At 37.5% G+C, this 28,000-nt stretch overlaps 1 protein-coding gene across 1 annotated transcript; it reads left to right on the forward strand.

Annotated features, from left to right (window-relative positions):
• Positions 1-81: 81 nt before the first annotated feature.
• SPATA1 (spermatogenesis associated 1) lies at positions 82-27,997 on the forward strand (the record flags this gene model as incomplete). Its single annotated transcript, XM_081325501.1, has 14 exons — positions 82-131; positions 2,169-2,238; positions 9,807-9,913; positions 12,894-13,011; positions 14,111-14,164; positions 14,257-14,485; positions 15,247-15,468; positions 16,864-16,999; positions 17,307-17,367; positions 18,053-18,176; positions 19,991-20,116; positions 20,343-20,521; positions 23,675-23,773; positions 27,159-27,997. The coding sequence occupies 14 exons, from the start codon at positions 82-84 to the stop codon at positions 27,261-27,263; spliced, it is 1,680 nt and encodes a 559-aa protein (XP_081181627.1). The 3' UTR covers positions 27,264-27,997.
• Positions 27,998-28,000: the final 3 nt, after the last annotated feature.

Below are 28,000 nucleotides of genomic sequence, written 5' to 3' on the forward strand. Positions count from 1 at the left end.
AATTAGTAGTATAATTCAAAAAAACATGCTGCATCATAATGGAGTTGGCTTTTGCTTACTGTGAATTGCATGAATGTAGCCATGCTGCTGGCAAATACAAATAGTGGCTTAAGTGTATTGTACAAACCCAGGTAACTGAGGTTTAATCAGAAGATTATAGTGCAGTAGCACAGCAAATCTAGCCTGTATATCATTTAGATCAAGTTTGTACGAAGATTAACTAATTGAATATTTTGACTCTTCATCTACCAGTCAGATGGTTATGAAAAGCTACAAGCTGGGACATTCTCCTACTTGTAGTCCTTAAACTACTTTTACTGAGAATTCTGGTATCAGATGTAATATACATTATGCTTGATAGTTAGTAACCAATTAGGAGTTTGAATATTTGCCTTTACTACCAGGTTCTATACCCACATCAAACCATTCATAGGGTAGTCCCTGAGGCATGCAGCACCAGTGAGTAGGGTATTGTCTTCCCTGTTATCTGGTATTCCTTTTTGGTTTGTAATTTGAGAAAGTAGATTGGGTGCTCTCTAGGATGTCCTCTGCTACATGGAGGCAGAATTGTAGTCCCTCTTGCCTCTATCAGGCATTTGGAAGAGGGAGAGTTCCTATATCAGGGAAATTGTTAGCACCTTATTGTGGGAGAAGCCACTGTCGATAGTTTTAAAAGAGGCTTTGGTACACTCCCTCATTAAAAGGCATTTTTTAGGTCAAGAAAGGTTAGACAACTACTTCCTGGTCTCTTACCTTCTTTACTAACAAAGGTTTTTGAGACAATAAGAACAAATCAACTGCAAAGCATCCTAAATGAAGCAGATTTTCTGGACCCTTGTCAATCGGGGCATGGGACAGATAGTATAGTTTATCTAGGACATAATTGTTGGGACCTGGGTGGGATAATATCCTCTCTTAGTTCTTTTAGATCTTTCAGTGGCCATTATCAATGCCCTTGGTACACTTCTTGACGGACTACGGTAATTGAGAATTGGTGGTACTTTTTTGCAGTGGTTCTGCTCCTTCAATGAATGGTTTTACTTGATGGTAAAAGAGGAAAGATTGGTTTGGTGACTCTACAATAAAATATATTACACCTTCACTTTGAATCCTGCACTAGTTTCCCCCATAGGCTTCCAATTTAAAGTGCTGGTTTTAACCTATATTAAGGCCCAGGGCTTAGCACCAAGTTATTTTTCAGGACTGCATTTGCCCACTAGAATTGGCCTCATGAATTCAGTTTTGCTGGGTAAACAGCTGGTAGATTCCCATTTTCATATGATGAGGGAGAGTGGACTTTGAGTTGCCACCAGTTCTCTAGATTAGAATGTCCTGTCATAAAGCAATTAGTTTAGTTCCTACCCAAACTGCTTCCTCAAATAAGTTGAAAAGAGAGCCCTTCCAGAGAGTGTTGATGATTTTGGTGTACTGCATATGTTTTTAGTAATACATGTATGCATGCATTTGGATGCTGACCATGATATTTTAATTGTTATTGTATTCCTGAAATCTGGTAAGATTCTTTGGGAATTTGGTTGTGTATTAAACAAATACAGCCAAGCCTGTTGGATGAACCAGAATATTGTGTTTAAGATTGGTTGGTATTCATTCCTGTCTTGTCAAGTATACATTTTAAGGGAGCTATAAGGTCCATTTTAGTCAATTGAATTAAAGCAGATATAATTACTGCTGTTATTGAAGAGAAAGAACAGAAAACAAGCAGTAAGACCCTTAATTCTTCATAGTACTAAGTAAATATTTATATGGAGTTCTGATCAAGGCTTTTTATTCCCTAAATTGCATTGCCCTGGTTATGGAACACTTGTTGAAACACGGATGATGTAAGCAACACAAGTAAAGCAGAGTTGGATTACTGCAGCAAATCGCAGGTGCACAGTCCTGGCTAGGTACTTCATTGTGTTACTAAGGTGATTTTACTTACACAGAGGGAGTGGTTCAGCTCCTGTATTAGCAAATGTTTGGCTCCTTTCAGTTAACAAGAAACAAAAGTTTCTGCCCTGAAGCTATCCCTGTTTTATATCCAAATTTACAGGATATGGAAACTATTCTAAAATATGGAATATTGCAACTTAAATACCTATAGGATTTATCTTTATAGTGTTAAATAATACATGGAATTCCATATGTGATTAAAAAAACAATTCCAGACTTCTGCATAAATCAGAAATGACATCAAGGAATATGCTGTCCAATCAAAGCAGACCACACACTTCAGAGGTAAGAAATAATGGATTGTAATAACCATAGATAAATTTTATGTATGCTATACTGCAATATTTTCTGTTGTTGGTTGATAAGAATACAAATATATAAAGAAACTTGTTAGATCTTTCAAAAATGGAATTACATATAGGTTAAATTTAAACTATAATAATAACTAATATTTGAAAACATTATTATTAGTATTTAGTTATGCTAATTACAGACATAGGCAGTGATCAAGATTTTACAGTTTTTAATCAGGTGATTACCATAATTCTCTTCCCTCCAGATTGCAAGAACAATTGGTTTCATAGCTGTTCCTTTATTTGGCACCATAAACATTTAAGCACAGGGTCATGGTCCTGCAGTCAGAAATAATTCAATTAATATGGTTGCACCTGTTGCTAGGTACATGCAGGAATGATTCCAGTGCTCTTTGACTAAATAGAGACAAAAAGATATTAGCAACAGAATGTCATAAGTGTCAGGTTCTGTAGTACTGCACTATGAGTAGTTGCCCTAAATTGCTGGGTCTGAACCAGCACTAGTAGCAGTAAGTATAGTACAAATGTGCATACTAAAAAGAGGAATAGCTTCTCTGCAATGTCAAACTCATGTTTTCCTAATTTAAGTAAAGGAATTATGCAATAAAAATAACAGCTAGGTATTGATCTACAAGTTGCAATACTCTGCTAGCAGGATCAGTGAATGGATTTTTAGAGTTGGTGTTCATCAACAACTTGACCACAGATTTCCTATCCCTGATAATGGACCCAAATACAGGCAATAACATTTCTAGTGATACCAGTTTCAAGTCTAAAGAAAATACAGTATTTTTAGAATGAATGGAAGAGTGGTGTTTCTGTCTCTTTCCCTGTCTCATCTTCTGAATGATACCAAAATAGTTCAGTGATGATAATTTGCTTAAACAACAAAAAGCATATTTAGGAATTATTTATCTCAGGAAGATCTGCACCTCCTTTACAGGGATATAATCACATCTGATTGGATGACAGTGGTATCACTTCATTAGGAATGGGGTGCAGTCCAGTCTCATTTGGACTACTGTGTGATGTACATGTGTCTGCCCTAGAGACAATTCTGAAATTTCAGCTATACCAAAGTGTAGCAGTTATTATTAATTGCTTGTACAGCTTCAGGAGTATATAAGCATTGCTTTTAAGTCAGCATTTTAATTGCTGGTAAGAATCTACATGAAAGATAGTGGTTCTGAAGTTGAAAGCCTTGCAGAGTTTGTACCTGGGAAACCTGAAGGATAAAATAAACTAATTGTCAATTATTAATAGTTTTCTATTCTCTACACCTGTGGAACTTCATACCATTAAGAAAGTTGCTAAGGGCTTCCGGTTTGCATGCACGGCGCTTCCGGACGTGCAGGAACAGCCTGCTTCCTGCCGTCCGTTTCTTTTTTGGAGGACCCTGGAAAGGGTCAAAAATCGCCCTGGAGGGACTTTCCTGCGATTGCGGAAGGATGGCAGCCCTCCGCTGGAATCTGGAATCATCTCCTTTGGCCCGAAGAAGAGACCAGCCATAAAGATGGCCGATCATTAAGCCGCTCCTTGCCGAAAGCCAAAGCACTACCTAGCACTAAGAAGCAATCTGGAGGACCTGGGTGAGCTTTTACTTTTCTCATTCCCTAACCATCTTCCTGTGGGACTTTCCTGAAAACCTCCTTCCCCATTTTTTGAGAAAACGGCGAATATCTACTCTGGGAACAAATCTTAAAGCCTCAAAGCTACAAAAGAACTTTAATTCAGCAAAGAAATTAAGTAATTTCATCTGTATTTACTAAAAAGTTTCAATTTGTTGCTGGGAATCCACTACCCTATCTTTTCTCTAAGCTGTGAATTAAGGAAAAATTTGGACTAATTCTACAAAAGTTCTATATTAATTTGAAAAAAAGGAAAAGAAAATTCCTACATTGTATGTTATATGTTACTGATGACATCTTGTGGCGAAACCTGGTGCAGCAAGTAAATTTCCTTTTTTTGTTGTGAGAGCTCACTGAATAACAGAGCTGTCCTTGACACTAAGATAAGGGTGGAAACACCTGGCACTGAATACAACTCTTCAGGAGGTGGAAAATCTATGACTATTATTAAAACAGCCTCCATGGAAGATTTAACTGCAAACAACAATGAAATGGATGAATACATCCCACCACTTGATTATAAACTGATATTGGACACAGTGAAATGGAGATGAGCACCGGCTCCTAGAATTGGAAACGACTAGCACACATGTGCAGGGGAACCTTTACCTTTACTTTATACTAGCTTGCCCTGCCAGTTTTGGTGGGCATGTGGTTTTTTTTCTTTGATAGCTCCTTGATTAAGGGTTTTTACTTTTGTTTGGTTGCTTGTCCAGTGCAGGGCTTTTCAACCAGTGGTACAGGTACCACCTGTGGTACATTGGCACCTGGCAGGTGGTACGCAACCATCCTAGAAAAGTGGTAGCAGGGGAGGGGAATGAGCTGAACCGGTGGCAGCATCGCGCAAGCCTGAGCGAGAGATGGCTGGAGCTGCAGGGCTGTCAGGGCTTAGCGAAAGCACCAGGATAAGCGCCGGGCTCCAGCTGGAGCTCGGCACTGAACCTGGCGCCTCTGAGCCCAAAGGAAGTGTCAATCAGCTGGAATGTTGCAGCATCTCCAGGGTCTTGTGATTTAGATTAAGATGCTTGGCAACTGATTCATATTTATGATGGTCACAGTGTCCCAGGGTCATGTGAAGTGACCAAAACCTCCTGCAACCACCCAGCAGATGGAATAAAAACCAAACACCCACCCCACCCCACCCCCGCTGCCAATCCTCAACAGAAATGCTCACAACAATGAAAACCTCGGACAGGAGGAAAGTGCCGCCGGGCAGGCAGACAGGTGTCTTGCTTGGCTGTGGCTTGGGGGGCACTTTTTTCAGTGCCATTGTAACTTCAAACAGTCACTAAGTGAACTGTTGTAAGTCAAGGACTACCTGTACTTAATCTCTTTTTTCCTTTTTGGGGAGGGGGGTTATCAAGTTTTTGATACCTTGCTAGGCAACTGGTGGTACTCGGAAGTTGCCATATCCTAAAAGTGGTACAATGGGTAAAAATGTTGAAAAGCCCTGGTCCATTGGTCCCTGCTTATCTGGGTGTGGTCCCTGGAGGGGATGTGTTTTGGTCTTTTTTCTTTCCTTCGCTTTCCTTTGCTTTTTGTTGTATTTATTAAATGGCATATAAATGTAGTTCATCTTATGTGTCTATTGATTGCTTATTTGTCTCAGTGCCAAGCTTCCAGGAATTCTCTAGCGCTTTTGGATTTGGGTTGAAACTGTAGCTGAATCTGTCCAGGTGTTGAAAAATTAAGAACTTTTCAGTGTGCCTTCTCAGTGTTACTTTATATTTAGGAATGTGCTATGCTAATTCCCTGCCTGTCCTAAAGCGCAGGAGGAATTCAACCCGGATGTTTTGAGAGGATAAGAGCGTGCTTCAGAAGGGAAGTGAAACTTCGTGTGTTAAACTAATTGGTGAATGTGATTCATGACATGTAATTAAGGGAGGGAGATTCTGTATGATGTAATTAAGGGAGGGAGATTCTGTATGATATAATGTGTAAAGGGGAGGAGAATTCAGATTCTGGCATCCATCCATGAGTGTCGATGCTCCATTCTCATTATTATAGACTTTTTTGGAATAAACAATCATGCAGTGTTCTTTGATCTGTCTCATTAATCGGAACCATACACCAATTTTATTTGGTCAATTAGATGGGTCCATAGCAGGGGGCATGCCGGCTACCCTAGCGATGGTACCACTCCAACTCACCCTGGGGGGCCACATAGAGACTGTAACATTTGTGGTAACCCCTGGCATGGAATGTCCCATAATCCTGGGCATGGTGTGGCTGGCCAAATGGAATCCACGGGTGGACTGGAGAACAGCGGAGCTTAGATTCCCAAAGGAGAAATCAACCAAGACACCAAACCGACCCCCCTCTCAAGAGACCCCAACAGAGAAAACAGCGACGGGGGAAAGGGAACTGCCTGAAATACCCAAGGAATACAGGGACTAGGCTGAAGTGTTCAGCGAGAAGAGTTCAGACGAGTTGCCACCGCATCAGCCCATGGACTGTGCCATAGAGATCAGACCAGAGGCAAAACTCCCCAAACCCAGACTATATTCTATGAGCCCCAAGGAACTGAAGGAGATGCAGAAATTCATAGATAAAAATTTAGAGGGGTTTCATCCAACCAGCTAAACCAAAAATGGTGGCTCCTGTTTTGTTCAGAGAAAAGAAGGATGGGTCTCTGCATGGATTATAGGACTCTGAACACCATAAGCGAAAGCAATCTATACCCGTGGTGGTGAACCTGTGACACGCGTGCCACAGGGGGCACGTAGAGCCCTCTCTGTGGGCACGTGCGCCGTCGCCCCAGTCCTTCAGCTGGGTTTTATAAAACCTTTTCGCTTTAGGCCTCCACCGCTGTGTGCAAAAAAAAGAAGGTTCAATCAATCAATCAATTTCAACTCGCAGGAAAAAAAGATCTTGTAAAGTTGGAATTGATTAATTGAACTTTTTAGTTCCACCCAGTCTGCTGTTACCACCACAGCCATACCCACCCAATTGGCCCCACCCACCCAGTGGGCCATGCCCACCCAGCACCTGATGATACATAAGTGGGTTTTGGGTTGCAGTTTGGGCACTCGGTCTCTAAAAGGTTTGCCATCACTGACCTATACCCACTTCCCCTCATGAAGGACATGTTGTCCCATCTTTCAAAAGGAAAGATTTTTACTAAATTAGACCTCAGGGAGGCGTACTACCAAATCAGGATTAAGGAAGGAGATGAATGGAAAACTGCATTCAATTGCCCACTAGGGTGCTCCCAGTTCCAGATCCTACCATTTGGGCTACAAGGAGCCCCGGCCATCTTTATGCAACTAATAAACAATGTACTAAGGGAGCACTTACTCAATGGTGTATTGGTTTACCTGGCTGATATTCTCATATTCACAGAAACTATGGAGGAGCATGTAAAATTGGTCAGAGCTGTCCTAAACAAATTACGGGCAGCACACCTCTATGCCAAACCGTCTAAGTGTGAATTTCACAAAGAGAAAATAGACTACCTAGGATACCGCATCTCCCCCGAGGGCATAGAAATGGACCCTGAAAAGGTCAGGGCGGTGTTAGAATGGGCACCACCCCACACAAGAAAGCAATTGCAAAGCTTCCTGGGATTTGCCAACTTCTATCACCAATTTATTCCCTCATTTTCCCAAATAGCCTTGCCCATCACAAACTTATTAAAAACCAGAGGGGAAGGCAAACCTAAACTCAGCCAACAGGTAAAATGGACAGTAGAATGCCAAGCTGCATTTGAGAGACTAAAACGGCTGTTCTCTGCCAAACCTGTGCTGCAGCACCCCGACACCAACAAACCTTTTGTAATCCAAGCAGACGCTAGTGATGTAGCAGTGGGGGTTGTATTGCTACAAAAAAACGATAAAAGGAGCCTACAACCTTGTGCATACACCTCAAGAAAATTAACCGAAACTGAGCAAAGATGGACAATCTGGGAAAAGGAGGCATATGCTGTAAGATGGGTGCTTCTCACCTGGTGGCACTTTCTGGAAGGGAATAAAATCCCCTTCCAGGTGTGGACTGATCTTAAGAATCTGGAAGCATTGAAAATGCCCAGAAAACGTACCCCTAAACAAGCGCAGTGGCTGCAACATTTCCACCAATTTAACTTCACTATAAAATACCTACCGGGGAAAGAACTTTCTGGCAGATGCGCTATCCAGAATGCCTCAATACAACAGCAACTGACCCAGTGTAACAAAACCACTCATGCCCAAAACACAGCTGGCAGCACAAGTAACCACCCGAGCACCCAGACTACAAAAACCACTAGCAAGCCAGGCAGGGATCGAATTCAGAAAAGTGCTAGAAACAAATGAATGGCTCCTGAGTCACAAAAATTTGTGCACTATTACAGATGGGCTACCCTGGGTGGGAGAGAAGCTATACATACAAAGGTTGACATTCATGCAACTCTGCCATGATTCAAAATCGGCAGACCATTTTGGACTCATGAAAACACTACACTTAGTTAAAGGCAGTTTTGGTGGCCAACATGTGCATCAGCAAAAAGACTACAAGGAAGGTTGCCTGGACTGCTACACCGGTAGCAATCCTCTCAGCACCCTGGAAGGAAATCTCCATGGATTTTATAGTAGAACTACCAGAGAGCAATGGAAACACAGTAATTTGGATCGTGACTGACCTATTTTCCAAACAAGTACATATTATTCCCTGCACAAAAATCTTCACGGCAAAGACACTAACAAAGCAGTTTGTTCAACACATCTATCGCTTGCATGGGAGCCCCCAGCGCATCATATCTGACATCAGAATTCTGGAAGGAGTTTCTGTCCCTTTTAGGGACCATCCAGGGGCTGTCATCTAGTCATCATCCATAAACGAATGGTGGGACTGAACGTTCAAGCTCAGTACTTGAACAATATCTTAGATACTTTAGTAATTACCAACAGACAAACTGGACAGATCTACTTCCGTTTGCCAAAGTCGCCTACAACAACGCTATTCATTCCAGCATGGGCTACACGCCATTTCAAGTAGCTACCGGACAAAGCTTCAACCCGATGCCAGAACTGTCGCCTACCGAACCTGCCATCCCCTCTTTAAAAGAGTGGATTCGCACAGTTGCAAAATATGTGGCCAGTAGTTAGGAAGGCACTAGACAAGGCTAGACAAGCATACAAAACCCAGGCAGACAAAAAAAGGGTCGAGCTAAAACCTTTTGTTGTAGGGAAAATGGTTTACCTATCCACTAAATACTTAAAAGTTATTGCAGCCATCAAAGAAACTAGGACCCAAATATGTAGGACCATTCCCCTTCATTAGAATCACAAACCCTGTAACAGTGGAATTAAAACTACCAAAATCCCTCAGACAAATCCACCCGATCTTTCACTGCAGCCTCCTAAAACGTGAGCAACACTCACCCTTAAGACCAACTGTCGCTCCGCCTCCTCCACCCATTATTGTTGAAAAAGAACAGCATTTTAAAATCAAAGAAATCCTAGACTCCAGGAAACACCATGGGTCAACCCAATACCTGGTAGCATGGAAACACCACCCTCCCAAAACGAATGGGTCCACAAATGCCACATTAACACACCTAAGCTACTTAAAAAATTCCATACCGAATATCCAAACAAACCTGACTAACCTATATATATTTGTTTCTGTCTCTCCACACACCCAATATCTTTTTATACAATTTCTACAACTAATCCCTTTTTACAAGTTTTACAAAAGGTTCACTTTTTATATGCAACTTGTCAAAATTATTCATTTTTGCATGCAGTTTTGAGCTGAGAGAAATATTTAAACATTGTTCCAAAATTATATGTCCATTTACAGCATGATATTCCATTTTCATAGTTTGCATCATTTTGCTTAAGAACAAATCATTACCATATATTGTCAGATATTATCTCCATTATTAAAATTGGCTATGATAAATGCTAAACAGTTTCTTTTTACATATTTTTAGCTTTTAGAGCTGCATGTATTTTATGTTCCTGAAGAAGTATGGAATTTCAAGTTGAATACAGTTTCTATAGAAGTTATTAGCAAATTCTTCTCAGCTGGATTTATAAGGTAAGATGCAATAAAATAATAATAATGGGTGACTTACAGCCAGTCACTCTCTCTCTGCCCAACCCACTTCACAAGGTTGTGGGGAAAATAGAAGCAGAGGTATTAGGTATGCTTGCTGCTTTGAGTTATGTATAAAAAAGGCAGGATAAAAATCAAATAAATAAATAGGCTTGCCTTAATATTTAGCAATTCTTGTAACTATTTAGCAATTGATTAAAACACCTACACAAAAGTTTTAGCTCTCCAAAGACTAAACATTTGATAAGGAATTTCTATGAATCTTCTAACTTCTTTAGAAAAAAACAAAAACTGCTATGATAATTTGATAGGGCTCGCAACTTGGGCATCCTCCTGGATTCACGGCTCAATTTTGAAGACCATATAGGAGCCGTGACCAGGGGGGCTTTTGCCCAGGTTCGCCTGGTGCGCCAATTGCGACCCTACCTGGACCGAGATGCCCTACGCACAGTCACTCATGCGCGCGTGACCTCCTGTTTAGACTACTGCAATGCTCTCTACATGGGGCTGCCCTTGAGGACCACTTGGAGGCTTCAGCTAGTGCAGAATGCGGCCGCGCGAGTTGTGATGGGGGTTTCCCGATACTCCCATGTAACACCTCTACTCCGCGAGCTGCATTGGCTTCCGGGTGAGATTCAAGGTGCTGGTGATGACCTATAAAGCCCTTAATGGCTTGGGTCCGGGATATTTGAGGGAACACCTGCTGCCAGCATCAAGTTCCCTTCGTCCAGTGCACTCACACAGGGAGGGTCTTCTCAGGGTGCCGCCGGTAAAAGATTGCCGGCGGATAACACCCAGGGGGAGGGCCTTCTCTGTTGGTGCGCCTGCCCTCTGGAACCAGCTGCCTGTGGAGCTTAGGACTGCCCCTGACCTTCGTTCATTCCGCCGGGACCTGAAGACCTGGCTCTTTGAGCTCTCCGGCCCAGGCTGAGAATTTTTAACTGGGGTTTTTATTTTTAGGGATAATTTAATCTTTTTAATTGTTTTTTAACTTTTGTATTTTGTATTGGTTTGATTTTTAAATACTCTGTAAACCGCCCTCAGTCCTTCGGGAAAGGGTGTATATAAATCTAATAAAATTAAATAAATAAATAAATAAATAAATAAATAAATAAATAAATAAATAAATAAATAAATAAATAAATAAATAAATAGAAATCATGAGCAAAGAAACTGGCAAAAAGGGAAACTTTGATCTCCCTGCTGAAACTCTCATGCAAATTGTTTTTCTCTATATGGGAAACATTCATGCACCTTGTATCTTCTTTCATAGAGAATAAAATTTTGAATGGAATGGAAAATATGGAAGGCAAGCAAACTCTTTGTTCATTTTAGTCATTGCTTGTGGAAAAAAATGGAAGGATGTAATTTATAATATAGCTTTATGTAACTAGGGAGACTTTATTTTCATGGCATTATTTTGGAATTATTGCTCTCTTCTTTGTAATTTATGCATTGATAATTCCTATGCAGAGAATTTAGCACATCAATATTTTTGGAGGGATAGAAATATTTTCATAGTGGTGGAATGTTCTGATATTGAATAAATATTACATTTCACTTGAACAGTATGACCATCTCTATAATATACCATTTTTAAAACTGCTTTGCATTGACATAGTCTAAACATTTCCACAAAGAAAAAGGAGCATAAGTTATGGACAGATCAAGTTGCTTACCAAGGACACCAGTTTCTAACAGTTTGCTAATTCACGGATTGGCAACCCGCGGATCTTTAAGCCGTCTCCTGCGGCTTCCAGTCCTCCTCTGCCATGTGCAGTCCCGGGGGAAAAAATGGGACTAAAAAAGTTCAAGGTAATTTACAAAATTACTGAGAATGCCAGAAATTTTAGCACTGATGCTATTTAAAAGTGAAATTAACAGCATCATCTCAATTATTCATAATTCCCCTCTAGCCTGGAGGAGGACTCAAGGCCATTCAGAGAGGGTCAGACCTTGCCCTCTTGAGTTTACCTATTGGTAAAATCCAGATTAATTCCCCACTTGAGCTCCTTTCCCGAATGGTATGACTGCTCTCCCACATAACCTGAATGAATCATTGGGAATAAAGAGTTGTTGTATTTCATACTTCTGCCATTTCCTTTTGTTATAATCAATATTTAGAAAATATATCCACAATAGTCATAGAGGTCTATGAAAAATAATGTAAGGTTCAATAATCCATAGGTAGACGTTTGACGAGATTATCATGTATAAAAGAATTTTTGTTATACTTGTTTTGTAAATAGAAACATTTAAGCTTTTAACTGAATTTATAAGAAAACAAAAAACTTTATTTTTTATTTTTGATTCAGGTTATGGCAATAAACATGATTCATGAAATGTAAAGCTTCATGCTTTTTATTATTAATACTTTTTATCCTGCCTTTTTATATATATAACTCAAGGCAACAAGCATACCTAATACCTCTGCCTCTATTTTCCCCACAACAACCTTGTGAAGTGAGTTGGGTGATAGAGAGAAAATGGCCCAAAGTTAGTGTACTCAGCCAGCTTTGTGCCCAGGGCAGCCTAGAACTCAACAGTTTCCTGGTTTCTAAGTCAGCACTTTAACCACTATACCAAACTGGCTTTCTATCTTATCATATCAAACCACAGAGACGTTACTGTGTCAATTTAATCTTAAGAGGGTCAGTGATAGCTGTTCGCAAACAGGTACACATCCAAAGAATATTGTACCTACCCTACTTTATATTTTAGACTTTCTTTTCATTATTTCTATAAAAGTGAATAAGACTTAATAAAATTGCACTGCAATCTTGAATGCTGCTCAAAGTTCCAGTTCCATTATAGGGGTTAATATCTCAATTCTAACATTCAGGTGTCTTCTATGTATGTTTTATTCCCTTTATATTCCCACCTCTCTAAAACTAAATACTGTACAATATAAGCATTATCTTACACACCATATTAAATGCAGCAATAACATCTGATGTTCTAGGGTGTCACCTCATATGACATTGAAAATATTAAGAGAAAACCTTGGAGAATACCTGGGTGAAGAAGCAGTTGTAGATAAGTATGTCTTTCTAAAATGTATTGGAGAGAAACTTGTGGTGGTAAGTATTTCATGTTTCTTGCTGATTGTCTTATAGGATTGCCAACATACACAATATAATCAAGAATCTCACTTGAGAACAAAATGAATAATATGATATCTATGTACGTAGTATGTAAAACTTATATACTAAAATTCTATAAAGTTGCATAATATAACTCCAAGAGCATTTCATCAATTAAGATGTTCTAACTAGTCTGCAGAGGAAATGAAAAACCTAAGTGACCTAAAGGTTTGTTCTCATTTAAAATCCTGCTTTTCTATCAATAGTAAAAACTTCCATAAGTACCATGAGAGAGGCTGGAAGATTATTTAAGCATCCTATAGGAAAAACTCTTACAAGGGGAGGGAAAAGAGTGGGGAACAGACATTTTGTAGGTTCCAAAGATATCCTCCCAATTTGCAAATTATAATTTGCTGAAAACACATGCCTTAGAGTTCCTCTGCAGGTTTCATTTAGTTTTATACATTTCAAATCAGGCTTTTATAAATATAAGCATCCCTTTGAGAATGTTGAAAGTGCTGCATAAGATTTGAAAAGCAACTCTGAAATTAAATCAGTATAAACAAACATTTGTTGAATGCTACTTATACTGGGCTTTAAAGTTTTCCAAAGTATTTTTTTTTCCTTTTAACAAGCTTGATGAAATACTTTTTATTAAAAAAAAGCAGGGATGAAGGTTACATAAAACAGTGCATTAAACAATCACATTGAGAAAAATAAAATGTGAAAACTAAAATTAAAAATAAATAAAACAATGGAATAACGCTAAAAAGTCTTTCTAAACCAACAAAATCTTATATAAGTATCTTTTACAATGAGCTATGATTTTGTTCTTGCTCTTGAATATGACATCTAAAACAAAGTAATGTTTTATGCTTGGGACATAATTTACTGGAGGAGAAAAGATGTCTTTTGCAAAGGGTCTTCCAACCCTTGTTCCTGGTAAATTTTTGGAGTTTTACAGAACTTCAGGAGAATGATGCAAAACTGTATTTTTATTCATGTGAAATTGAAACTTTGCCCAATTTCTATAAATAAAGGTGATGGGACATTTGGAAGCATTTTGATAATATTACCTTTGTTGTAATGTTCCAAGGTGAAAACAAAACAAGAGATGGAACTGAAGCTCAAATCATTTGCTCCTCCGTATGTATGTACAGTATATTATAATTATTTCAATTTTAAGAACAAAGCTAAATTTTTTAGTTCTTAGTTTATTTTCTACCATGTTTCATATTGCAGGCATTTCATCCAGAACTTTATTTGTTACCAGGAATAGAAAGTATTTATTCATCTTTGTCATCCACTCCAGAGAAACACCATAATAATCCAGAATATGTGCTTACATCTGCATCATATGAAAGACCACATAGTTTAATTTCTCCCAATCCTGATATTTATCAAAACTCAACAATGTTGGATAGCTGCTTCAAAAACAATCTTAGTCAGACTCAGGAAAAAGCTGATTTAGGTGAATGGAATGAAAAGGAAACTCTTCCAGTTCTACATAAAAAGCAAAGCTCTGAGCAACAAAAAAATGAAAGTATTCAAAGAAAAAGTAGTTCACAATAAAGGAAAGGTGAGACTTTGGAATTTAAATAGCATCCTATAAAAGTCAAATTATAAATAAGGTAATTTTTTTTCCACTAATGGAAGAGTTATCGTAATTTTTCAAATAAGATATATCTAGTTTTGCTATTAGATCTACAGCAATATTTCCTGTTCTCCTTTCTTTGGTTTCAATTCCTAAAATTCCACTTCAGTATTGCATTTACAGCACAGAGATAATTGATTAAAATGAGCTCCTGGAAACTTGGGGGTATCAGGATTTTCTAGCAACATGTCAATAATTGAGCAATGGAACTTTTGGATTGCCTTATATAATTTATAATAATTTATGGCTGTGTGTGACATCTCTGCCATGTTACTTGCAGAGTTTGACTTGCATTTTAGTCTTTTTGTCTGTCTATTATTAATTGTATGATGCGAACATGACAGAAGAAATAAACATATACATATATTTGTAAACATATTTGTTAATCTGATCTGATTGTTTTATCTTTCTCATATATTCTAGAAAATAGGACATTTGTCTTATATTTTATTAATATCATGTCTTTAAATTATAAATAAATATAAATGTGTATATACTTTCTATATTGGAAAGTAAGAGTTTACAGCACTGTCTATGTCTATTTATGTTTATTACTATATCATTGTGTCATTTTTAAGGCAAAATCAGTTGTAACATCAACAAAACAGAATCTGTTCCATCCTCAAAACATCACCCTGCAAAGAAATCAGCACCAGTGAAAATGTATCAGAAAAAGACTTTCAGCCCAACCACAGAAAGCCATAATATTCCAGGAAAGGATGAAAAATACAGAAAGACAGTCGCATCTCCAAAGATAGATCAGAACAATGAAAAAAGTCCCATCTCACAGAAGCCAAAAGGTATACCTTGTTGCATGAAGTATTGCGTATAAGTTTTATTTGCATTTGTATCTGCAATTAGTAGTGTAAGGAATGTATTCAGTTACAACTTTCTCTGCTCTTGTCCCAATTTACACTTTTTGTAAGAAGTTGGCATTTCTAAGTCCTGATGATAAAAAATACTGGTATTTCAAGTGGAAGAACATTTCTTTACTTGTTGATGCAAAATAAATTCTTTGAATGAATGGATCTAGGTTTTCTACGAGGATAGCTTTACTGGAAATATACTTAGGTGACCTTAAAATGAGACCAAGTTAGAAAATTAAAGTGACAATTTCTGCTCTTGATGTAATTGAAAAAATAGATTCTGTAGATGACAGTGGTATAAAAAAATGAGGAAAATGCAATCCAGGAAATAGTAAATTGATAGCTTAGATCCAGCCAGCATCCCATTTCCTGGTTGTTGCCTCCTTCTGTGCTGTAGGGTTGGACTCTTTTTATTAAAACATATTACATGCTTTTTCTGGATGTTTTTAACACTTCTTTATCTCAGAATTTCGTCTTGCACAAGTTACTATAGTTCTCTTGTAAAATTCCTGTTAAATACCACATTTTATCAAAAGCAACGCTGCTTAGAGGACTGGAAATAGCCACAGGTGCATGCCTTCCTTTCCTTCCTTCCTTCCTTCCTTCCTTCCTTCCTTCCTTCCTTCCTTCCTTCCTTCCTTCCTTCCTTCCTTTCTCCCTCCCTCCCTCCCTCCCTCCCTCCCTCCCTTCCTTTCTTTCCCAACTTTGCTCTCTAATTTTAAATACCAGTTTAATTGCTTGCAGTGGTATCAAAACAGAGCAAAGATATGATTACATTTAATTTTCAGTCTGTGATTTTTGTGTTTTGAAGTGAAATGGTGTCAGTATTTTGGGGTTTAGATCTAACCAGAGCTGTCTGGTTTAAGTTACAACAAACTAAGGCTAGACTCCAGAGTAATAGAGAACTATAAGACAATTGATATAATTAGGAAGGGAGCATATAACACCACAGTATATTTGTGATCTTTCAAATCCAGGTGTGGATAGCATGTATCTGATGAGATCTTAACTATATCTGCAAAAGATTTCAAATTCAGAAAATATGTGGAACTTGGGGAACTCCCATTTATTCAAAATATTGGAAGTATAGGGTGTTTTGGTGTTTTTCTATTCGATGCACTCTTCAGTATTTTGTAATAATGTTCTTGTTGTTTTTATTTAAAACTTGTTTAATAAAGTATTAAAAAATATTGGAAGTATTTTTGTTTTGATGACTACCAAAAAGTAGCCAATTATGCTCTGTATTAAGGCTATTGGCAATTGACATATATATGTATATATGCATACACATTCATGTAGAGAGAGATAATATTTTGACCTTTGATGCAGAAGGGGTTTCTCTCCATATGGAAAATGGAGGGAATTTAACAGGAAATGAAAATGGAGAGCGTACTACTACTGCTGATTCTGGAATCCCAAAATCCTTGGAAGACCGAGACATGACATACTCAGCCAAGAAGAGGAGGTAAGGAGATAGATATATATTAAGAACTTCTAATATATTGAATAATGGAAAAAGCCCTTTAATTAGTTTTCAGATAAACATAATTAAGCATGAGAAACTAGTTCATCTAGCTTAATTTCCTGTGTGTGAGGTTAGTGCAGCCTTGGAATACTTGTTCTTAATCCAGTTTGTCACCAAAAGTCTCTTCCAGTCTGATTTTACTATCTTATTTTTCAGATTAATAACTCAATCAAAGCAACTTTCAGCCCCAACAGGTTTAATCAGAAATTTCTATCTAATGTAGCTGTTCCTTTGATCTCATCTTTAGCCAACAACATCCTGGAATTACTAAGACTGCTGCTGACCCTGGTAATGTGCAGAATAATCAGGTGTGTTCCCAGAAGAGTCTAGCACCACAACTGAGTTGGTTAAAATGGTTTGTTAACACATTTCTGTCACTTGGGTTGAATGAATTTTGACTATTAAGATTAATTAAGATTTGCTGCAATTACATATAACTCTTGTGATTAATCATTACATATCTAGCCAGTTTCTGAACTGATTTGAAAGCAATGTTTTTAAAGTAGGACATACATTACAAGCAGTGAGTATTGTCTCTCTCTCTCTCTCTCTCTCTCTCTCTCTCTGCGTATATAATATAATACGTGTATATAATATAGATATAATAAAGTATCAGATAAGGGACAGAATAAGTCTATGCCTGTTGGCTTAGAACTAAAACGCTTTGGACTACATTCAAAATCTAAAATAAATTAGGCACTCTTAACGTTTGAGAGATGTTCAAAATGTAAAAGTTTGCTGTAACTCAAGACACACTTACACATGATATCAGGGCTGGCTGTAGACATTTTGACACCCCAGGCAAAGTCATTTTCTAATGTCTCCTATGGTTTGACTCATGTTCTGTTAGGATTGTCAGAAAGGTCCCCTCTTGTTTCTTTTCTTTTCTTCTTTTTTTTGAGTTTTTAGCTTTACATGTATAATTTTTTAAGCCCAGAGTTCTTATATCCTAAAAATAACAATGAACACTGACACGTTTTTATTTGATCCTAGGCTGATGGGAATAACCTTAATGACTCTGCACATCCCAGTCACTATCTTTCCCCTCCTCCACCACCTCTTCTGGCTGTCTCAGTAAATAGAGTTCAACTTCCTCACAAAGGTTTTCCAACAGAAGGTGAGGAAATCTGTCCAAGACCTCTCATGAGGTTAAGGGTGTGACAAAAAGTTTCAGCAGCAGGGTTGGTAGGGATTTTGCCCTCTTGCCTTTGAAGAAGGAGATCAGGTTTGCTTGAAAGCCAAGGTGTGTTTTCATATGTCTCGTAAACATAATCAAAAAGCCTCTAAAGGGTCATTTGTGAGTATCAGCAGTTTTCTTAAGGCAATAATTCAGATAGCGTAATTCGTACCTTCTTTTTGTATAAATGACTTTGGAAAAGGCTAAATGGGTATTTTTATTCAGCTATAGAATTTGTCTAGCCACTATCTCCATGCCTACCAAGCACAGGATATTGGAAGATAAAAATTCTGATAACCATATCACAAAGAGTTTGCTGCCCTCTTGTGGTACTCTGGACTTTTGCAACCCACATACAATTGCCCTAAAAAGCATGTTACTTCGAGTACTTCTATTCAGGATTGAAAACTTTGTACATATTCCATCTACTCAGTTTTTTTTTCTTTATTCTCTCTTCCTTTACCCCACCAACTGGGCCTCATTCTGTGTCTACTGACAACAATCACCATTAACTGGATTGTTAGTTTTTCTCCCTAAAGTTATCGTCTCCTCTTTTTCCTCCAAACCCAACAGTAATTGTGAATGGATAGCATTTTGAATCCCTTATGTTCACATTTGGCTCATTATGTATATACGATTAGCACAGGTTTCTAGGAATGACTCTTAGTTTCTAGTACTTTTTTTCAAAAATAAAAATATGTTCTTCAGAGAGATTGTGCAAAAGCCATTCTAAGAGTATTATTATTTGTATCAGTTTAGGCATATTTTAAAAGTGCTTTTCAGGTCTTTATTAGTTTGCTTATAGTTTAGCTACAGAAGTTTATATTGTATGTGTGTGTATGGATTCTTCATAATTTTTTAGTTTTTAAACATTTTTATTGTTAAAAAAATGAAAGGGAAAGACACAAAATAGGAGAAAACTGAAGAATTATGTGTGTGTATTTATAAATAGATAGATGATAGATGATAGATAGATAGATAGATAGATAGATAGATAGATAGATAGATAGATAGATAGATAGATAGATAGATGATAGATAGATAGATAAAAAAGGAGTAACTAGTAACATATTCTTCCCTTGTGTCCCCAAATGCTGACCACAGTTCAGACAGCTATACTGTACACTGAACACTTAAGATTGTGGCTAGCTTCTGTTTAAGTTCTACAGACTATAATTCAAAGGTCTAAATTTGCCTTGCTGTGTAATGTGTTGTATGTAAAGGAACCATACCTATTTGAGTTTGACTAAACTTCTATTATGGATAGATATCATCAGTTTTGTTGCAATGTATATTGCAACATACAGTATTCTCTAATTTTAATCTAACCTAATAGCATCACAAAGTTTACCTTTTCCAGTGTTCTGCCACATTTTTTCTTGCAGAAATCAGTATATAGATTTTTTTTCCACCTTTAATTCATGATTCAAAGCATGGAAAGAAATTCTTGATAGAATACAGGGGTCTGGACACCATGATTGTTCCTTCATATTATCTGCTGAGTACTGTAATCTGTTTATGTAGATCCCACATACCAGACAATTGCTTCAAATGAAAATACACAGATATTTATCTTTTCAACCCCACACCAACCATTACATCAATCTTTGGTTGATTTCATTTTATTTCATTGTAGTGGATCAACCCTGTGTTTACCAATAGAAGTATGACACATTTTTACTTTAATTTTATTCAGAATTGTTCTCATTATTAACTTTTGCATATATGATAGTATGGGATTTCTTCTTCCTCAGGCCATGAATTACATAAGCAGCTGAAACTTATTAAGATAGAAAGAAGACATCTGGAAAACACTAGAGAGGAACTGGTTAAAAAAGTGAAAAACTTGATTGAACAGCACAGGCTCAGGAGATGCCATGGTATGTTCTAGGTTGATACATCCAATTTTTCCATTGACCAACAATTATAAAAACTAATGCTGTCCAGCACCAAGTCTGAGTTTTATAAAATATTTTTTTTAACTTTTCATTATTGAATCAAATATATACTTCCCTGATTCTTTAGCTGTGATCTCTATACATTCATTTAGAATAAATTATTGAGCTGCTATTGAACTGCATGGAATCCTTTTTTTTAATCTTGCAGTCCGTGATTCCTGGAAAAAAAAATATTTTGAAATGAAGAAAGTCACAGTTTTCTCAGAGGAAGCTTTAAATAAATTGCAGGAAAATATAGAACTACGCCACCAAAAATTATTGAAGCAGCTAGAAGCTAGAGATATGAAGAAAAAAAGAAATAATTTAACACAAACCAGCAATTCAAAGGTAATTAACTTTTTTAAACTTTCCTTGCCTATAAAAACTAAGCTTTGTCAATCAGTACAGCAAATCTTGGAATCTTAATGATCATGCAGTTTTAAACAGATTGCTAATATATTTGAAAAATGCTGAAAGCAAAATTTATGCAAAAATTAAACAGCTTATAAAATGAGTATATTTATAGTCTAATTAAGATTTAACATAAATTATTATAAATATATCACGATCCTAATTAATAAAAAGAAAGTACCGTTGGCAAGAACGAAGAAGAATATTTTGCAGGTTCTTTTCCCTTGAGTTGAATTAGTGTTACAAGTTGCTAAAATGATTTACCGTAAATCCTCATTCTCTTATTATAACATGATATACCTATGATCTTTTTCTTCCTAGTTCAACAATAAAATTCATGAGAATAAAGTTTAAAAGTAATTAAATACTTCCCATATGAATCATGATTTTTTAATATCAAGAGAATTTGGTTAATAAGTTTAAGAAATGTTCTATCATTTTTTCCCACCTAGTAAACTTTCTCCTGTTGTTAAGGTTTTTTTTCCAGCTAAGTCACAATTTCATATATTCAGCTATATGCCTTATATTTCTCTAAGGAGGATACTGAAAACTTACTTTGTGGTGTCTATTCAGTCCTACAGTTGGATTCAATATCTTCATCAAACTGTAGAACTTTCTAAAGTTTTAGTTAAGATTAACAGTAATTCTTTTACTGTTTCTCTAGTAAAGAAGCAAAGTTCTCTGAGTGAGGGATAAAATATGTCAATTTCATTCAGTTTTGTTTTGATCACAATAGGAAGAGAAGCATAGATTGCAGTGAAACTGTGTGAGAGGAATTTTCTGAATTTTTTTTATAAGTTTGTGTCCAGTGTTTCACAAAACAATGATGTTATAAATTTATTTTTTAAAAAATGTAATTACTAATTTTAAACATCTATGTCTGTTGTTTCTCATTTGTAGCTTTAACTTAAGTAGGTCAAATATACAGTGGTCTCCTTGTATCTAATACATATCTTTCTAGACTATGATAACTAGGAAAAAGGAGGATTGTTTAAGAAGACTTCAAGTACTAATAGCAGCAGAGTCATCTCAAAGGTCACTGGATCATTTTTTGCTAGGATCATTTTTAGCATGTCATAGTTCATTAGTTCATTTATAATTCATATAGTTCATTTATTCATTTCATGTGCCATTGTCTCCCAACAACTCTGGGCAGTTTGCATTTGTTAAAAACATTTAAAAACAAAGAACAAGACAAAAACAAGGGAAAAGAATGATGACAAAGGAAACAAACGTGGAGAGGAACAAAAAAAGAAAAAAGGGCATCAGTTGTTCTTGCCAAAGGCATGTGTTATATCTTGCATCCGAGAAAATTGGCCAAAGAATGTGTAACTTCGGCCAAAACAAAGATTAATATCTTCAATAAATATTAAGGCCACCGACACAACAGTCACTGAAATCTAAAGCACACACTTACTAGAGAATGTGGTAATTATTAACATAATTTTTAAAGGAAACACTACCATAAGAATGTGGCAAATAAATAAGAGTACAACAATAAATCATGATTAATAGCTAAGGGAAACAATTGGCTCATGTAAAAGTTGATAGAAGCTGTACTTGTGGAAGCAGAAAAGACTGAAGTTAGGCCAGAGTGGCAGAAGGGAAATGAAGGAATGGAATAATAGAAGGAAGAAACAGGAAAGTTGCTTTTAAGTTGGTTTGCACAGACTTGGGAATTACATGCATTAAAATTGTTGGAATTGTATGCCTTAACACAAGCTTTAGAATTTTTTTATTTTATTTTTTATTTTAATTCCATTTATATCCCGCCCTTCTCCGAAGACTCAGGGCGGCTTACAAGCTTAGCAGTAGCCTTCATTCTATGTATATGCCTGCTTATTAGGGCTTTCACACACCTCCCAAGCGGCATTATTACAAAGTCAGCTTAATTGCCCCCAACAATCTGGGTCCTCATTTTACCTACCTCAGAAGGATGGAAGGCTGAGTCAACCTTGAGCCTGGTGGGATGCGAACCTGCACTAATTGCAGGCAGCTGGTGTTACTTAAGGAGGCATTAGCCCACTGCTCCACCAAGGAACAAGAATGTACTATAGAAATATGGAAAGAGAGAAACATGAGAAGTAGAAGAAAGTGAGAGGTGGATGTTGCATGATGGGAGACGGATATTGAAAAGAAAGAAAGAAAGCAGTAGCTAGAACACAGAAGCAGCACTAAAAGGGGGTTGCAAGGGATAAATGCTGATGATACTACGCAATGAACACTCAATACCTCATAGCACAGTGGTGGTGAACCTTTTGGAGACCGAGTGCCCAAACTGCAACCCAAAACCCACTTATGTATCGTCAGGTGCTGGGTGGGCGTGGCCCATTGGCTGGGTGTGGCCAATTGGGTGGATGTGGCTCATTGGGTGGGCATGGCCCATTGGGTGGGCGTGGCTGCAGTGGTAACGGAAGACTGGGTGGGACTAAAAAGTTCAATCAATCAATTCCAACTTTGCGAGATCTTTTTTTTTCCTGCAAGAAGTTGATTGATTAATTGAACCTTTTCCTTTTTTTGCACACGGCAGTGAAGGCCTAAAGCAAAAAGGTTTTATAAAACCCAGCTGAAGGCCTAGGACTGGGGCGACGGAGCTTTTGCCCACAGAGAGGGCTCTGCATGCCACCTGTGGCACGCGTGCCATAGGTTTGCCACCATGGCTCTACTCTATGGTCAATCCATCATCTTATGTGAGATATAATATATGGAGATAGTAACTATATTTTTCTGAGGAAGGATGACATTCAGTGGGGTCTGTGGACTGGCACTGGTCCGCAGCATGCCAGAAACTGGTCCACGCAAACAAGAGAAGCCCCCATCCGGGGGATGCAGGTAGCACACAAAACCATGCACTCTCTGCTCCACAGAAAAACCTCTCTCCACAGAACTGGTCCCTGGTGCCCAAAAGGTTGGGGGCCTCTGACATACAGGTATTCAGAGTGCTAAAAGACTTAAAATATATTTAAAAAGAAACTCATGGAGAGCATCTAGGCATCAGTTTAACTTATATTAATAACAGTTATATCACAAAATGAGTGTATTTATATATGAAGTTATATTCTAAATGAATTTTGGGGGGTTGTTTGACAGAATACTGTAATAATCCAGATTACAACCCTGGAGCGGGAAATTGACCAGCTAAAGAGAAAGCTAGACAATGCCAAAATGAAGCTTGTCATAGAAATTAAGGTACTGTACTAATTTATTACACGTGTCCTTGCACTTATACACATACACATATATGCACATAGTGAAGCCAGTAACAAATCAAAGGGTTTTTTTGAAGACTGGGCTTGCACAACTGGAAATCAAGGAAAATAGTAGTAGTTCTTGAAATATATTTTGAGAATGAAGCATAGAGGGCTGTCTTCCAAAGTGTACACACTCCAGTCAAGAAATCTTAATTACGGTTTGGGGAGGGGACGGTTACTTGTTTTGGTTACCAATTGCTCTGTGCACATGCGCATTTCTTTGGTTACAGGTGCCTATCACTGTTCCACACCAGGTACTTTGTTTTAGTTCTCAGAAGAATCAGTTTCAGCTAATGCTACTTGTTTCAGAAACCCGCACAATAGTATCACAACAGTAAATTATCTATATAGCTATACAGAAAATCAGTTCCATTTTATCAATCGCTTGGAGTAAATGATTCCACATTTGCTTTTGTAAGTGCATACATTGAATCAACTGTGCTTTGCTTTTGAACATACCCCATATAGGCTTACACTGATAATTTATAAAAGGACTAAGAAAAAATAAAAGAAATTAAGACTAGAAGATGGCTTTGTGGCATGGAAAAATACTGGTGAAAATTGCCTATAGACGTTTGTGTATCACTGTTTCATTCATCAACAGTAACTTTTAAAAACGTCTTGTCCAAGGGTCAGTCTATACATGAGCTGTATCTCTATGCCAGCCATAAGGACCGTTTGAAAAGACAAATATTGTACCTCATTATAGACTATAATGAGAAACCTATATGTAGGTCAAGAAGTAACAGTGAGAACTGGACACGGAACCACTGATTGGTTCAAAATTGGGAAAGGAGTCCGGCAAGGCTGTATACTGTCACCCTGCCTATTTAATTTATATGCAGAGCACATCATGAGAAAGGTAGGGGTAGATGAATCAAAAGTTGGAATTAAGATTGCCGGGAGAAATATCAACAACCTAAGATATGCAGATGATACCACTGTAATGGCAGAAAGTGAAGAGGAATAAAGAGCCTCTTGTTGCGAGTGAAGAAGGAGAGTGCAAAAGTTGGGTTGAAACTTAACATTAAGAAAACCAAGATCATGGCATCCGGCCCTTTCAATTCCTGGCAAATAGATGTGGAAGAAATGGAGATAGTGACAGATTTTATTTTCCTGGGCTCCAAGATCACCGCAGATGGGGAATGCAGCCAAGAAATTAAAAAAAGCTTGTTCCTGGGGAGGAAAGCTATGGCAAATCTAGACAGCACACTAAAAAGCAGAGACATCACCCTGCCAACAAAAGTGTGTATAGTCAAGGCTATGGTCTTCCCAGTTGCAATGTATGGCTGTGAAAGTTAGACCATAAGAAAGGCTGAGCACCAAAGAATTGAGGCCTTTGAACTATGGTGCTGGAAAAGACTCCTGCAAGTCCCTTCTACTGCAAGGCCTTCAAACCGGTCAGTCCTAGAGGAGATCAACCCAGACTGCTCTTTAGAAGGCCAGATCCTGAAGCTAAAACTCAAATACTTTGGCCACCTAATGAGAAGGAAGGACTCACTGGAGAAGAGCCTAATGCTGGGAAAGATTGAGGGCAAGAGAAGAAGGGGACAACAGAGAATGAGGTGGCTGGATGGAGTCACTGAAGAAGTAGACGTGAGCTTAAATGGACCCCAGAAGATGGTAGAGGACAGGAAGGCCTGGGGGAACGTTGTTCATGGGGTTGGACACGACTTTGCAACTAACAACAACAACATAGACTATAGTAGTGCATAGAGGATGAGGCTCCAGCAACATGGAACACCTGTTCTTCTCAGTGGCGTCCATCAAATAGCTGTTAAATTAACCTTCAGTTATTAGGATTTTGAAATTTCTGATTAATCCAGCTGATAAAATTTTGCAACATTTGAAGCCCTGGGGAGATTACTATCTTAATTTAAAGGATTCCATTAATCTGAAAGCTGAACGTGCAAAAGAAGAGAAATTCCTTTTTCTGTGGTATATCTAATACTATGAACCTGTATTGTCATGCCTCAGCATATAATTGTGTGTGTGTTGTTGTTGCTCTATAGCCCCATCTAGTGGTATAATGCTATTAATAGGTGTAAAGCATAGCCATTTTAATACATCTTTCATATGTAGATACACTTATACTGCACAGTAGGTTCAGAGCATATTTGCACATAATTGTCATATATTAACAAATAATTTTACACTGTGTGTTAATAAACACTTATTCCAATGGTTTTGAAACTATGATCTGGAAAGTTGTCATAGATTTCTCAGTAGAAAGATGAATGGCAGTTAACAAATGACCTTTACTTTGTCATTTATAGTCCTGTCATTCAAACCAATCATATTACTGAATACTTCTCAAACTAACTCCTACAATTCTCAGCGTCTGAGGCAGCACAGCCAAGAACGCCTATATATTAGTAAGACCTTACTTCCAAATTGCCCTTGTGCAGATATAGCAGTGGGAGGCTAAAATCAGAAACAAAAGGCATGAGTGCTGTTGCTCATTCTTCTTGTGTATCAGAAAATCCTTCACAAAGCATACTTTTTGGAAGGTTTTATTTGCTTATAAAATAACAGAATTACATAGTTGGGACTTTGGAAGCCTTCTAGTCCAACCCCCTGCTCAGGCAGGAAACTATACTATTTCAGACAGATGATTGTCCAACCTCTTCTTTAAAACCTCCAGTGTTGGAGTACCCACAACTTCTGGAGGCAGGTCATTCCACTGATTAATTGTTCTGTCAAGAAATCTCCTTAGTTCTAGGTTGCTTCTCTTCTTGATTAGTTTCCATCCATTGCTTCTTGTCCTGCCTTCATGTCACCCCTAATCCTTCTTTTCATTAAACTAGACATGCCCAATTCCAGCAACCATTCCTTATATGTTTTAGCCTCGTCGCCTAATCATCTTCAGTGCTCTTCTCTGTACTCCTTTTTAGTATGTTACACATTGAAGCTAGTGTACAATCATCATAATTATTTTAGGCATTTGCCTTAGATAGAAAAATGATATGAATAGAAGACTGAGCTTTAGAAATCTGTAATACAATCTACAGCAGTGTTTCTCAACCATGGCAACTTGAAGATGTGTGGACTTCATCTCCCAGAATACAACACAACACAACAAAAATTCTTTAAAATTGTTTCTTTAGCCAATTTCCCATTTACGTCAAATCAAACATGATGCCTTATGTATATTAAAATCCACCATGACCTGAGGCATTAACATGTCTCAGAATGCATCGTACTGTAACTGGTTAGGCTATAAAATTTGAAGACCAAGATTGCGCACTCAAAAGTTGACTCTTATCTATAAAATAATAGTTGTAATTTAATTCTTCCTGTCATAATCTCTGGATCTTTTGCAGATGAAAAAACAAGCAACTTCTGATTTACAAACGCTGAAGGCAGAACTGGTGCACAAGAAGGTTCAGTCATCTTTAAGATTTCTGTCTGGAAAGCAAATATTCTAGTTAACCTTTTTAATGAAATTCTTCAGTCTGTAGTTACTCAAAAACCTAGTTGTTTTGATTAAAAATAACAAAGCTCGTTCTAGTGAAAAATTATTCATTGCTAAACCACTCATTGGTTCTATTGCTGATGTGACAACAGCACTGCAAACCAGAAATAACAAGCTTGGAGGAGGGAACCCCAGTTGCATCCATTGCAACAGCATTGTTAATGGGGAGAGAAAACCTCCAAATAAATATTTGGAAGAACTACTAGGAGATGGTGAAGAAATCCCTGGATTGACTTCAAGCCCCTATCCTCCATTGTGTATCATCTCTTGGAGTAGAATGACTTTAGTCTATTTAACTGAACAGTTTGCTATAATGATAGCACATCTGGGTTAGGGAGAAGAATGACTAGAGAATTATTAGTAATTTTTTCCCTATTGCAAACAATTTTTTTATTTCTCAATTTCTTTTCAGCTTTTTTGGTTGCCTTTTATTTACTGTAAGCCACATTCATTTGATGGCTGTGTTACTGAATTGTCATGTATACCAATACACTTTTTATTACTGTAAAAAAACTACTATATAAAGTAAGTGTCTGTTTTCAGTTTTGTTTCCTGGTATAGCTGAATGAATAAATGTTTACTAAGAATCTGTGAATATGGGAAATTGAACCTGGGCAAACAGAACCAGTTCCCCCCCTCCCTCTCCCTCTCTCTCTATATATAATGTAGCAAAACTCTATTTGGATTCTT

The sequence above is a fragment of the Vipera berus genome (genome assembly GCF_964194415.1).
Source record: "Vipera berus genome assembly, chromosome: 3".
Taxonomy (NCBI): Eukaryota; Metazoa; Chordata; class Lepidosauria; order Squamata; family Viperidae; genus Vipera; species Vipera berus.